Source organism: Hevea brasiliensis, chromosome 1, assembly GCF_030052815.1.
Source record: "Hevea brasiliensis isolate MT/VB/25A 57/8 chromosome 1, ASM3005281v1, whole genome shotgun sequence".
NCBI classification, from domain to species: domain Eukaryota; kingdom Viridiplantae; phylum Streptophyta; class Magnoliopsida; order Malpighiales; family Euphorbiaceae; genus Hevea; species Hevea brasiliensis.
The window spans coordinates 105,599,466-105,614,692 of NC_079493.1; the positions used below are offsets into that span (position 1 = coordinate 105,599,466).

General features: G+C 31.0%; 1 protein-coding gene across 3 annotated transcripts; it reads left to right on the forward strand.

The window, feature by feature from the left end:
- Window positions 1-1,078: 1,078 nt before the first annotated feature.
- LOC110667162 (uncharacterized) lies at window positions 1,079-12,356 on the forward strand. Of its 3 annotated transcripts, XM_021827921.2 has the most exons (14): window positions 1,079-1,267; window positions 1,929-2,586; window positions 6,476-6,557; window positions 6,716-6,772; window positions 7,107-7,162; window positions 9,235-9,457; window positions 9,689-9,772; window positions 10,513-10,587; window positions 10,715-10,798; window positions 11,083-11,147; window positions 11,231-11,477; window positions 11,565-11,653; window positions 11,880-11,994; window positions 12,084-12,356. In XM_021827921.2, exons 2-14 carry the CDS (start codon window positions 1,985-1,987, stop codon window positions 12,123-12,125), a joined length of 1,821 nt encoding a protein of 606 aa, XP_021683613.2. In that variant the 5' UTR covers window positions 1,079-1,267; window positions 1,929-1,984; the 3' UTR covers window positions 12,126-12,356. The 3 variants fall into 3 exon arrangements, with proteins under 3 accessions (XP_021683613.2, XP_021683615.1, XP_021683614.1); XM_021827923.2 differs by lacking the exons at window positions 1,079-1,267; window positions 1,929-2,586 and adding an exon at window positions 5,224-6,022 and having other exon boundaries at window positions 6,205-6,557; XM_021827922.2 differs by lacking the exons at window positions 1,079-1,267; window positions 1,929-2,586 and adding an exon at window positions 5,224-6,022.
- Window positions 12,357-15,227: the final 2,871 nt, after the last annotated feature.

Sequence of the window (15,227 nt, forward strand, 5' to 3'; positions counted from 1 at the left end):
TCTTTATGTAGATGAAGTAAATTCCCTTGCCTAACTTAAGGAATTTCAACTTCCTTAATATAGAATTCTCTTACTTCCAAATTTACCCCTCTTGTTTTTCTCTACAATTGCATCAAAAAAATTTTATGGTATTATTTTGTATTCAATATGCATTCACATAAAGGGAAAAAAGTTAATTAAGTTAAACTTAAGAACTTTTATTTATTTTTATGATAAATTTTTTTATTATATTTTGTTTATTATTATGTCAAGAAAGAATTGCACGTTGATTATTGTTTGTGAGTTAGTAGAATAAAATATGCTCTATCAAATTAAATATTTCGAGTATTATACTTATATTTAGAGTAGGGATGTTTATGTAATTTTAATTGTTACTTTTTATTAATGCACTTCATTTATTTTATTACATAATTACATTACATTGTAATTTTAATTGTATTGTATAATTAATTATATTATATTGAATTACTTATTCTTAATACAATTCATTGAATGTCACAATATAAAATCAATCTAATTTATCAAAATAAAAATCTAATAATGTTTTTTTTTTCTAAAATAGGGTTTAGACGAATCTCAAAAACTACGAAAAAAACAAGTTACATTATCAAAAGCTTCATCATTAAATTTCATGAATGTACTTTAATTAGAGTCATTTATAAGAGAATATTCAATTAATCGAACCGAACTGAAAAATCAAAATTTGAGTTAATCAAAATTTTAACAAATTTTAAAAGTGACTTAAGTACTATTGAAGTAAAAAGCAAAATTATTAAGCTTTTTAAATATTTTTATTAATTAAAAAAATATCATATTTAATTTCGGATGGCTTGAATCTAAGTGCACTTTCGAGTAGGGTCTTGATGCTAACTCGTTTCTCAAATTTTCAAATGGATCAAAATATTTCCAATACGTTAGGCTCTTCGGTGGGCTGTGGCTTATAGGTCCAATCACAAATCTTTTCGTTAAGGCCTACGGGCCTACGGCTGCGCGTTAATTTGAAAAAAATGGTTTTGGGTTGAAACCCGATCCAGCCCCACTGGGCTCACTCTACCAATAAATATAACGGCGCCACTGTCAAAACCCCGCAACTTTATTTGCCCTAGCTCGAGAGAGACAGAGCGCGAGAGTCACACACAGGGGAACTCCTGGTACCGGGTGCCAAAATCTGCTTTTCAGAACTCGCTTGGATCTCTCAGTATTCGCATTTGGTTCCTTGCTTTGCAGCAATTCGGTCTCTGTTTTCATCTCGTTATTCTTTTCTGAGGTAATATTTCAATCCAATCGCTTTATCAATGCTTAGTTCCGTTTGGTTACCATGAATTTGCAAGAAAAGAATAAGATTCTAATCTTATGAGTTAAGTGTTCTAATTTCTTTTTGTTTCGGCTTCTCTCAATCCGAATAGACCTTTAACAGGTGTATTGTTGAAGTAAGGTTTAATAGTTCACTGAGATGGGGATTGTTTGTTTTTAGGGTTTTTGTTAATTGTTTTGTGAAGAGTATGAGATAGAGGAGAAAGAATAATAGTGTAATCCAGTTATAATTTATTGTATCTATGGACCTAACTTACTAATATAGTTTTCCTCTTAAAATGAAATTTGTAGATTGACTAAGCCTGAAATTGTTGGAATTTAATATCCTTCTAGAAGATAAACTTAGTATGGAATTATATTCAATAACTAGAATTGTATTTTTATTATATGCCTCTAGTTATCGAGATTGAGAAACAGAATGAAAATAACAATATATGTAGTTGATTTTTTTCTCAGTTTATAAACATAGCTAGATAGCCAACCAAAAGGCATAAAATTATATATTTTTTTTTTCACTTGTTGCTACTAAAAGTATTGTTATGATCTCAAAAATCCAAGTCCTAGTATCAATTTTTTTGTAAAGCTAATTGTTTTTATGTTTCTTTTTGATGCAGCTGTAATAAGATTTATTTCCAAGGTTGCTTGTCTGATTCATTGGACGGTAGTTAAAATGGAGTTTGATGAGTATGATTACCTGGAAAAAACGGTTGAGAATACTGAACCCCATACAGCAAAGGAAACTGCCAATGGTGGTGGTGATGCCATGAAGCCTGGGGATAAAGATAGCAGTCGTAGTTCAAAACATAAGAGCAATGAGAAGGATGATGGGGATGATGACCGACATCGCTCAAAGCGCTCAAAATCGGGAGATGAATCTCGTGATTACCGGCATAAAGATAGGGGTTCATCTCGTCATCGCTCAAGATCTAGAGATGCAGAGAGGGAGCGACACCGGAGTAGCCGGGAACATAGAGATAGGGAGAAGGAGAGAGGTAGAGATAGGGAGAGGGACAGAGATAGAGAGGAGAGAAATGGGAAAGAGAGGGACAGGGATAGAGATCGTGAGCGTGATCGTGATCGAGACAGGAGGGAGCGTGATCGTGACAGTGAAAGGGACAAGGAGAGGGAAAGAGAGCGGTTACGTCGAAGCAGGAGTCGATCAGAAAGGCATCATAGTGATTTGGATGAAAAGGACAGAGAGAGGAGCCGAGACAGGGACTATAAAGAAACAGAAAGGGAAAGGGAGTCGAGGGAAGGAGACACAGAAAGCAGGTATTCCTTATTTTATATTTTTATATCTATTACTTTTGGTATATTTATTTTTTATAGTTTATTTTTATGGACTGCAGAATGCATTAAATTATGTTATTGTTATTCCTACTGAAATAATTGTGTTATTGTCCTTTTATTTTGGTTCAGTCTGTTTAGAATTCTGCTTTCCTCATCATTGCTGAATGTGTGATGCACTGCATAATTTTGCAGAAGTTGAATGTTTAGTTGTAAGCTGTTAATTTCAGGAACTAGTATATGAATGTTGGAGATTTTAATGATAGTTTGATTTAGTGAATTCTAGGACATTGAAACTTGCTCCACTGTGTATTCCTCTCTCTTATCACTGACATCTAAGGGATGGCTTTTGCTAAAGTGTGACAACGTGTGCATAAAATCATGATTTAAGCTTGTTTCCTATATTTTTGGGCTTCTTGAACACTTTGATCATTTGTCTGAGTTATAGTCTTTAAAAGTACAGCTCATGCCTTGTTTGCTTCTTTCTTATTCTATGTTTGCGCTTTGGTTTGGGTAGGTCACTTTCCAATATTTTATACTCCCTATCTCTCTCAATTTCCTCCCATGTATGGTCCTTTGCATATTGGGCTCGAACCACATCCTTTTGGGAGTTTTTGGAGGACTTCTTTTGGTTTGTGTGTTAGTGTGTTGTGGTTGGATACATAACTAGCTTTCCTGCATACATTAAATGAAAAAGCTAAGTCTAAGTCTAAACTATCTGTTGCATCACTTAAATGGTATTTGTCTTCGCTTATAAGTTGGTCAAACCAGTTTATAAGCTCTAAAAATAGGTTTATCTGTTTGTTTATAAGATTTTTTGAGCTTATAAGCTAAAAAGTATAAGCTGGGAGGACCGGTTTTCATTTTAGTGTTTATAAGCTTTATGTTTATAAGCTAGTTTGACCAATTATTTTACCATGTTACCCTTATTTAATTTTTAAAGTTTCATCACGTGTCTCATTTAATATCATTTCTAGTAATTTTAACAATAAATGTGCTTATTGGTTATTTGTTACCGAACATGTTAATTATTTATTAACCACTTATAAGCACTTTAACCAAACACATAATTGTTTAAGATTTTAAATGCTTATAGGCTTATATTAGCTTGTAAGTATTAAGCGCTTATAGGCTAATTTTCGTAAGCTAAGCCAAACACCTTCTTGGAAAAATGAAAGGAGATTCAGAAGAATGAAAGGATTCTAAGTATGACCTTGAACTTCTTCTAATTGATACTGTAATGATAGGACCATCTCTTAGCATTCTCAAACTTAGGATACTGAACTGTATTCTTGTTTTCATTTTCTGTTATTTTATTTGGAAACATGTTCTTAATTTTAGATGTTTGGTTCATTTGCGGGAATCAGGATAGAGTTCTTTATCTGAGTACTTGATTAGGCCTCTTTTCATATCTGGCTTATTGAATGATATGCCATCTCCTTTTCCATAGCTTTTTCCTTTTATGGGAAGTGGAGTTGGCGAGAGGGCAATTGGTGCCTTTTGCAATTTTGGCTTCTGCCAATTTTAGATGAGCGTGGGACTGGGTGGATGTGGTTGATGTGCTTATCCAGGGTAGTTTTCTGCAAACATAAAGATAACCCTTTTGGATTTTAGAATGTTCAGATTTAGTGTACTGGTTAATGGCTTTGGTATACTTCAGTTATCTATCTAGTTGTTAAATGTGGATCTACAGCCTTATTATACCAGAAAGTAACAATTTTCATTTGCTGTCAATGAATTGGATATTGGTTGTTTCCTGTGTGTTCTAACTTGATTGGATTATGTACTAATTTAATATTTCTTTGCTGATTTTGAAGAAGTGATTGATCATTAAGTCTGATCTGTGAGTCATACTTACGAATATTTACTTGCTTATGTCCTTTCTGTTTTGGTAAATTAACCTTATATGGAGATGCTTCTTACTTCTAGAGTCCTGCTACGTTACTTTCGCTTCTTCATCAGTTCTCCAGTGCTTTAATGTCCAGCTTTGTTGGATTGTGGCCCTATGTTGCATAGGAAAATCCAATTTGAAAATAACCCACCTTGTATGTGTCATAGATTTTTCTCACCCTTTTCATTCCTCAAGTGTAATTTTTCAACTCTAAAAGGCTCTATACTATTGCTTAAATGAGATTTTTCACTACTAGCGTTAGTTTCGTATAGTTACTTGTGCTATTGAATGTCTTGAAAATTCTGAATATTGAACATTAGATTGTGGGAATCGCAGATGTGCTAGAGCAATCTTCAGATGGTCTTTCTGGCAATTGGGCCAGGCACAGGAACTCAGGTTATGGGTTTTAAATGTTTCTTCATAGACTTTGTGGAATCATTTAAAAGCTTGCACTGCAAGATTGGGTTTCAGTGTTGAGGTTTTGGCCAGGGCATTGATGCCGTGCTATGATTTCCATTATCCTCCACCTTTGAACTTAGTTGCTTAATAACATTTATTCTGTTGCAGAAATGCTGGTGAGAGTGATGGGCTTTGCTTAAGAGAAGTTCTTCATCTTCTGGTGCTTGTGGAAAAATCAGTGTTCAGTGGGCTAAGATTGGCCTCTATTTTTTTTATCACTGTTTTGCTGGATAGATTATATGCATTATTACATGATTGTCTTTATTAAGATTTAGGTTTTAGTTGAAAAATAGGGCTCTTCTATTTTTGTTGGAGGGTTAGATTACTAACTTCTGTTTTCTTGTTATGCTGGAGTCAAAAATTTTGTGGAACTGTTCCCAAGTTGTTTTGATTTGTCATCCATCCTATTAGAATATTTTTATAACAACATTATCTCACTAATGAAACTCTTTTGTATGGTCTGCTTGATTTTGTTCACATTCATGATCGTAATTCCATCCTATTAGACTATTTCTTTAGGTTGCACTTTCCAGTTGATGCATTTTGGTCATTCCCCTATTGCCTTCCCCCTTTGCCTTCCTCATAACAGTGAATTAGCCAATGCCCTTTTCTGCAGTGTTGAACTTGAATGTCATGATGATATCTTCATGTGTAATTTGCTTTTCTGTTGCATAATTACTATATGTTTATCATGTTAGTCATAAATATAAATTTTTAAACAATTGCTGTTCTGTTACACAATTATAATATGTTTATCACATCTGTCATGCATACATGTTTTTAAAATGATTATATGACCATAACCATAGTTTTACAGGTGCCATTTTCATCTTCATTTGTCTTGATTTCTTCAATTTCCATATTGGTGAGAGAATGTAGATAATGACATTAGCTAAATGCTTCTTTGTAGAGATGGCCTTATAATTTTTTTTTCCTCCTTTTGGGGATACACTTCTTTAACTGGAATATAAGTTGTTAACAGTTTCTAAACTATTGCTAGTAGGTACTTTGGTATTGCCATCGATACGATTTGATGATGCTGTTTCCATTTAAGATTATTTTATATATAAGGTACATATTAATTTATTACTTGAACTTGAGTTTTGTACTTGACCAATTGGTCTCAATTTTTCCATTCCTCTTATCTCTATGATTATTCTCCTGGTTGGTTCTCACTAAATTTTAACACATCCTTAATTTCAGCACATGCATTCATCAGTCCTCTTATGTTAACTTTGTGTAGTTCCCTGCAGGACTGTGTTGCAAGGGTTCGGCGTCTTTACTCATAATCAAGAAAATTTGATGCCATTTTGGGATTGTTCTTTTATTCCTTTAATTTATTATGAACATATTATTTTTTAGAAAAGAAAACAAAAGAAAAAGAAAGTTATTCTTTCTTTTGAAGAGGGAAAATTTTCTTTATGCTATTATTTGCTTTATGAATGCCCTGGATCCTGCCTTGTTTCTCTGCTGAAACTTTGGTCAGACAGTTATGATGAAGATTTTCATTTCATTGTCTTCCAGGAGAAGTAAGGAAAAAAGGGAAGAAGCTGCAGAGCCAGAAGCTGATCCTGAACGTGATCAGAGAACAGTATTCGCCTATCAGGTAAGTACTGATCCATTTGATGTAAAAGTTAAATTGCATCATTATGGCTTTGGTGCCATTTGATGTAAAGTTAAATTGCATCATTATGGCTTTGGCTTTCTTTGTACCCCATCTTTTATGATGTCTAACTTATGATTTTGGTGAATGGTTTTTGGCAGATATGTTTGAAGGCAGATGAGAGAGACGTCTATGAATTTTTCTCAAGGGCTGGCAAGGTTGGTTCTATACTAAGTAGAATTGATTTTTATTGTTAATTTTTTTTGGTTCCCTTTCTTCTATGGAGACAGATCTGCTCTTGGATTTTAAAGATCCAAATCCAATTGTGTGATAACAAAAAAAAGATATAGTGGTATATGATTTATATGAAAGATGATCCGTGCTATAGGCCTTCATGAAGATCTTCTTAAGCAATATGAAGTCAAGTTCAAGTTAAGAAGCATTAACAACAATTTAGTTTTTTGGCATTTGTGCATGCATGAACAAAGTTTGCTTTTCTTTATATATTCAATTTGTAACTTTACATTTCTAATATCCTTTTCCCAATTTCAGGTGCGAGATGTTCGTCTCATAATGGATCGCAATTCAAGGCGTTCAAAGGGAGTTGGGTAAGTCTGAAGTTGGGATTTGGTTGAGTTGAATGGAATAAATTAAGTCTTTCTACCTGCTATATCTTTGATTATCTGCTTTTGGTTCTTTTTCCTGGCCATTTGAGCTTTATAATTTGAAAGAATTCTGAATCTTGTCTTTTGACATTTTTGTTAGTGAACTATAGAAAATCTCTCTCTTCGTAAGTTCATTGTTCAATTGATCTTTTACTTGAGCAAGCTGGAGTTTTATTCGACATTTGGGATTTTTTCACTATGGGATGATGATGTTTTGAGCACTGAACTTTTGGGATTTTCTATTTGAGTGCTTGAAAAGTTGAACTCGTTTTTTTCTTTGTCAATTGGGTGTATGATCAGAGAAACTCATGTGGCTTTGCATTTTTCGGTCGTTAGAAGTATCAAATGTAGATTAAAATAGTTTACTTCCATATCATTGGAAATTCGAACTATTTTAATTCCAACAAATTTATGTCCTCACATGTTGTCCTCCCCCCACTTCCCCCCCCCCCCCCCCCCCCCCTTAGGGGTGAGCAATTGGTTCAAACCGAACCGAATCGAACCGAATTAAATTATCAAAACCGAACCGTCAATTTTAGAAACCAAACCGAACCGAAATTAGTGAAAAACCGAATCAAACCGAACCGCTTTAATTCGGTTCGGTTCGGTTTAAACCGATCAGTTTGATTTTTGATTGATTTTTTAATTTAGACTTGATTTTCAAGTTATTTGGTCTAATTTTAACTTTGGTTTGAACCTAATAACCATTAATCAATGAAATTAAATAATTAATATATATAAAATTAAATATAATTCATAAATTTTTCATAAAAATAAATTAATTTAAAAATTGATTCGGTTCGATTTAGTTCGATTTGACTATATAAATCACTGTTCGGTTCGGTTCGGTTTTTTCTCTTCAAAACCGAACCGAACCGAAATAACCGAAGTTTTTATAAATTAAAACCAAACCGAACCGATTAACTTTTAAAACCGAACCGATTGAACCGAATTGAATCGGTTCGGTTCGGTTTTTCGGTTTGAACCGTATTGTGCTCAGCCCTACCCCCCCCCCTCCTCTCTCTCTCTCTCTCTCTCTCTCTCTCTCTCTCTCCTGTCTCTTCTTTTTTTATTTCTACATCTTTTTATATTTGTCATGGCTTTCCTTTGGTGTAAGATAGAGATAAAATCTTCTTCTCCAATTTACACAATCAAAGTATCTTAAAAAAAAAAGGTTACTTGGGTTTTGGGTCTAAAGGGAGAGGGAGAATGACAGGAGAAGAAAAAAGATTGGACGGATAGAAGGGGATTCTTCTGAGGCCACATGATATATACATATAATTGAATTAAATATTAAGTTAAAATAATCTATATGTCTATTGATGTCACAAGTAAAAACAAATTTATATTATTTAGGCTCTATTAGTTTCACAGAAAATATTTTCTTGGAAAACATTTTCTTCAATTTTTTTTTTTTTCCATTTGGAACTCTTAGGATAATTGGTCAATGTTTTTCAAGGAAAATGAAATATTTTTCAAAAAGAAAAACATATTTACCAAATTTGATAAACTCATTAAAAAGGAAGCCATGGGCACACCATGTGAACACATACCTGTTAGTTTATTGAGTATTAGCAGCTGACACTTCTTCCTGGCAAGAATGGCATTTTTTTTAATTCTCTCATAGTCAACAATAAATAGAAGAATATGAAATTCTTATAGGTCTAAACTTTTAAATAGTCCTATATCTTGAAAACAAAAAATATTTTCTGTGTATTCCAAATGCTAGAGAATAATTTCCAATTAATTGTGAGAATTATTACTAAACAATGAAAAATAGGTTATTTTTTTAGATTATGTTTTCCTCTGAAAATATTTTCTGCAGATAGAGGTGTAAAGGCACTTTATTGCAAATTTTCTGTTTAGACACACTATTGGACAAAAAGAAAAAAGGTCTCCAAACATGCAAATGTAAAATCCCAAAAAACTGATGCATTCAAAATATGATTATTCTTTTCAGAATTAGTGCAATGGTCATTTGGTTTTTCTTGCTCTTAATATTGGTCTGTTCTCAGGTATATTGAGTTCTATGATGCAATGTCAGTCCCAATGGCCATAGCACTCTCTGGGCAGCCTCTTCTTGGTCAGCCAGTAATGGTGAAACCTTCAGAAGCTGAAAAAAATCTTGTTCAGTCAACTACAACTGTGAATGCAGGATCTGGTCCATACTCTGGAGGGGCTAGAAGGTTGTATGTTGGGAATCTGCACTTTAACATAACAGAAGATCAGCTTCGTCAGGTAAGGACTTGTTTGAATCTACCATGGAAAAACATGCGTTGTTTGTTTTTTTTTTTTTTAATAATTTTGGCTACAGTATAATCCAGACTAGATGGGATTTTTCTATTCAATCTGAGCATGACTCTTTAAGAGGTTTTATTTGGTCTTATATCTCCTATACATTTCATAATCAGGGGACTTAATTCATTAATGTTAAAACTCATCATTATCATACTGTTGCTGACTTTTCAGGTTTTTGAGCCATTTGGTGCTGTGGAGTTGGTTCAATTGCCTCTTGATGAAACTGGACACTGCAAAGGCTTCGGGTTTGTTCAGGTACGTGTTTAGTAAAAATGTGTTCTTGATGAAACATCACTGAAATTCATTTAAAGAAAGTCCAAGAGAACGATTGCAAAACAAAACTCTGTTTGCATGTCTACCTCTAGAAGGAACTATGGACTAAAGGTAGACCTTAAAATGATGTTATAGCCTCATTAATGTTCTAGATGCATAGCCTCATTTTTGTCAAAGCCATAACAATTTAGGCTTCATTTGTTTTGTAGAAATTAACTTGTACCTAAAAATGTTTTCTTAGGAAAACCTTTTCTTAGAAAATGACTTATTTTTCTAGTATTTGTACAATATGGAATATGGACTTTCTTTCAATAAGACTATCAAAGTTTTTGGACATGGAACAACTTTTTATTTTTCATTTGTTGTGTGTTTAGTGTGGTTGTTGCCAATGACCAAGAATGGCCATGGGTGGCTGGGGATGATCAATGTTAGTTGGTAACTAATTAGTATGTACCTATAGTAATTCTCTTGTATGATTTTTTTTTTTCTTTGAGAGTGGTTTAGTGCTCATTATTCTAGGCTGGAAAATATTTTCAGTTGATCAATTTCCTAAGCTCCAAACCATGAAAAATGCAGAAAATGGTTTATGTGAATATTTCTCGAAACAGATGGAGCCTCGATACTCTCTTCTTGGCTGCTGCTAGCTGTCTAATGGGCCTTGTACATGCTTAATTGTAATTTCTTTGGAAAGTATAAACTAGTTGTATATCTTTTCATTGCAGTTTGCCCGTCTTGAAGATGCTAGGAATGCCTTGAATTTGAATGGACAAGTAGAGATTGCTGGTCGGCCAATCAAGGTAAATTGTACTTCCCTCTTGGTTGCGCTGCTGTCTCTTTCATCTTGCGCTGATAGGTAGATTTGATGAAATCGTCTATTTGTTAGCATTAATTCATATGCCTTTTTCTTTCTTTTTTTTTTTTTAGGTGTCGACTGTTACTGATCAAACAGGAATGCAAGATGGTGGAACAAATGCTGGTGATTTTGATGATGATGAAGGTGGTGGCTTGGTAAGTAACTATATCTGTTCCTGGTCTTATGTAATGATATTGAGTGCTGTTTACCTTGGGGAAATTGCCCTGATGTGGGCCTTCTCTCTTTCAATGGACTATCCTGTCTCTGATGTAGCATATTGAAAGGGAGAGAAATATGGTTATTACAAATTGATGGTCATGATAAAACAATTGTTATTTTAAAATGGTCTTGTACTTGCTAAATGTGCATACTTTCAACATTTCCATTGATTATGCATATTTAGGTAACTCATAGCTAACCCAATATTTTTAAATTTCAGGCATTAAATGCTCGTTCTCGAGCTCTTCTGATGCAGAAGTTGGATCGTAGTGGCACTGCCTCAAGGTTTGTTTCTGTTGATATTAGCTTTTGTTTTCAATAATTCTGGTTGTCCTGTCTACTCTAATTTCTTCCTTTTCCATATGCAGCATTGCTGGTTCACTGGGAACCCCTGTTGCCACTACTGGCCTTACTGTACCAGCGGCACCAATCCTTGGTGCTGCACCTTTGGTATCTCCTGTTGTTGCTCCTCTTATGTCAGGTTCTGTTCCTGGTCTACCTGGACTCGCAGGTGCAGGTGTTCAACTTCCGGCTACTGCAATTCCTACTGTGGATACAATTGGCATCCCAAGTGAATGTTTATTGTTGAAGAATATGTTTGATCCAAATGTAGAGGTTGGCCAAATTGAAATTTTTTTTTGGGGGGTTTTCTTAGTTTGCCTTCTGTTCAAGTTTTGCTTAAACCATATTCTATTTTTGCAGACGGAACCAGACTTTGATTTGGATATTAAAGAAGATGTTCAAGATGAGTGCTCTAAATTTGGAAATTTGAAGCATATCTACGTGGACAAGTAAATGCTGTTTCGATTTGCTGTTGTATCTTTTCTATGATCTATATGAGTTCTGCAACCTGGCTGCCCATGATCTTATCTTATCTTAGGGCTTTAAGAAAATTTCCTGCCAAATTAAAGAACACCTTTTCTCTTCCATGATGTCAATAGAGGATTTACCTTTAGTTGTATTTAATGATCTTTTTGATGTTACTGATATGGTTCATTTACTTTGTTCCTGAAACAGAAATAGCTCAGGGTTTGTGTATTTGCGATTTGAGATTACACAATCTGCTATAAATGCACAACGTGCACTTCACGGAAGATGGTTTGCAGGCAAGATGATCACTGCAACATTCATGGTAATAGATTTGCATTGATTCTTTCGATATATAGTTTATTTGGTAGATAATGTCTTGCAAAGTAAAATTGAAATTGCATGTGAATGCAGGTGCCCCAGACGTACGAGGCTAAATTCCCGGATAGCAGATAGGGGTAAGACTTTGCATGTCCAAAAAATCTTGTCTATGTTAATTCTGGCATCATTGTATTGCAAGGATGTGATGTTTACATTGGATGAAGTAGGATTGCCATTTTGATACAAAGTAGAAGTAGTCAGCTTATGTTGTGTTCTCATTTGTAATTTTGTTTACTGAAGTGGGATGTGTCGGAACATAAATTGTGAAATTGTGATCGACTTTTCATGTGGATTATTTAGGAGCTACTCTATCTCTCTCTCTCTTAGCTGATTGCAAGAAAATTTAAATTGCGAGTAAATATCGAATGGTTAAATTTGGTTGTGGCAGGGATGGTGCTCAAAAGGATCATGGATAAAAGATTAGTTTAATATATTAATATTATTTATTTATTTTAATATTTATTTAATATTATAATATTAATATTATAAAAATATTATTAATTGAAATACATAAATTTGGTATATTATATAATATTAGTTTAATATATTAATATTAAGTGAGAATATATTGATGTACAAAGATTGTTTATTGCATAACATTAATTTAATATTTTTTGAATTGTATTCAAAGATGAGTAGTGTATAGGTTCAATCTCAATTGAATTTAAAATCTTTTTCATTGATTTTTCATATCATATAGAATCGGATTTATTAACCTCTCTCTCTCTCTCTCTCTCTCTATTTATATATATACGAGTTGAACCCTGACCTCATTAATTTGAGTTTTTTTTTTTTGGAATTTTGAAGATTTTTTTTTGGTGAAAAAATAATTTATAAATAGGCTTGTAACATATTCCGTAAGAAACATTATGCCTTTCATATCCTAACACCTGCAAGCATTCTAGCGTAGTTTTGTTGAGACTAGAACTTAGGTTACCCCTGTTAATTGGGTTAAGAGGACGTGCAAACGTCCAGAAGCATCCCAGTATAGCTATGTTGGGATCAAAACTGAGGATACTCCCATAAATGAGGTTAAATGACTATAAATATGTCACCGTGCAAAGAAGATAGAAGATAGTGATGGGGTTTGAACTTAAGACCTCTTTAGCTAAATTAATCTCTCTTATTACCTAAACAATCCCTTAAAAGTAAGAAGAACGAACGAGTTTTTAATAAAGTTGTATGATATTGTATTCCACACTAATACAAGTTAAATCATTTCCAGCTAAGTATTTTATGTATAAATTAGTTTTTTTTAGTAACATGCGTTGCAGTTGTGCTCGTTATCATACTCACGATTTAATTCTTTTATATGTAATTTTAGAAAATGATTCCATAATAATTAACAAAAAATCTTAGAATATTTTGAAAATTTATTTCTTTATTTTTCTTAAAAATATATATTATATATATAAAAAAATCTCTTATAAATTGTTGAAGGCTATTTATTCAGTTTTAAATTGAGACTACAAATATAATCACTCTAAATTCTAATAATAAATATGATTAATGAATTTTCACTAAAATACTTTAATTATTATATAATACAACTCTAAAAGAAGCAAAATTATGTTAGACACTAAAGTTTCTTTTATTAATTAAATATTGATGATATTATAATTATGTATTTTTTATAAATATAAAATAAAATTACATAAATTATATTTTTATGATATTGTAACCTTAAGTTGGGATAGATTTATAATCGAAAAAGAATTTCTTATTTTATGATACTCATATTTTACTTAAAATATATTGATTTTCAATAATCAATTAAATTTAATTATTCATTATTATAACACAAAATATTCACGTACTTAATATATAACTTTTATTTATTATTTTTATTATTAAATTTAATTATTTAAATTAAACTTTAATGTTAATTATTTTACATCTATAAGAAATATTTATTAATTTAAAAGTTATCTTTTATAAGAAATTTTAAAAAATTAATTATTATATATTTAATTAGGTCATATTTTTAAAAAATTTATATTATATTTAGATATAATAATTATTAACTAAAATTCAAATATATATATATATTTTCATGGCATGTAGTTGTATGTGCATTATAAAAGTAAAATTTATTATGAAAAATTTATTATAATATAATTTTATAATTAGTGTTTTATAAATATATAAATTTAACTATTTGTATTTTTTGTTTATATATTATCGTGTTAAATTTCTTTAATAATAAAATGTTAAGTTTATCAAAATTAATTAACTTTTAACATTTTATAATTTTTATAATATATATAATTAACATGAAAAATTTAAATTTTTTTCAACCCTATTAAATTCAATTTAATATAATTTCATATAATGTTGATCTTTTCTATTTCTAGTTATTATTTTTTTATTTTTTTATTTTATTTGCTAAAATTAATTGTGAATACTCATATCAATAAGTATTAATATTATTAATTTTTATTTGATATATAATATTATAGATAACTTTATATTTTCTTATGATATGGAGAAAAATTTTAAAATAAAATTGACAAATATATTAACACTAATAAATTAATAACTAAAAGTTTCTTTTAAAGAAAAACCTATGTTAATAGAATAAAAAATATTGACGTTAATATATTATTATTTTTAATTAGAATAATTATAGTGTAAAATATATAAATAATTATTTAGCTTACAGTAGAATATTTTGTCAAATTAATTTATAATATATTTTTAAATTAAATTTTTTATAATTATTTTTTTAAAAGTAAATATCAAATTTAAATAAAGAAAGTTGTTAAATTAAAAAAAATGAAAATTCTATAAATGATATAATGCTTATATTCATATAAAAATTTGATTCTTTTTATATCAAATATCAATTTGTGTTTACATTTAAATGTAAATTTATTAAATTAAAATAACAATTTTATATTTAAAGTATGATTCTTAATTTTTTTTATGCGTATTGATTCTTAATTTTTTATACGTATTCGTAACACTCTAAATTTTTAAATAATTATTTTATATGTAAATTATACTATTTTATTATATTAAATATTATGGAAATTAAATTGAAATTTTTTGGATTTTCAAAATCGGGTTCTGATTTTTCAAGACAATAATTTTATCGATTTTTAAAAATTAATTTAAAGACCATGTTTCAAATTTAAAAGTATATTTGGACTCCATAAATTTTTTTAAATTTTTTCA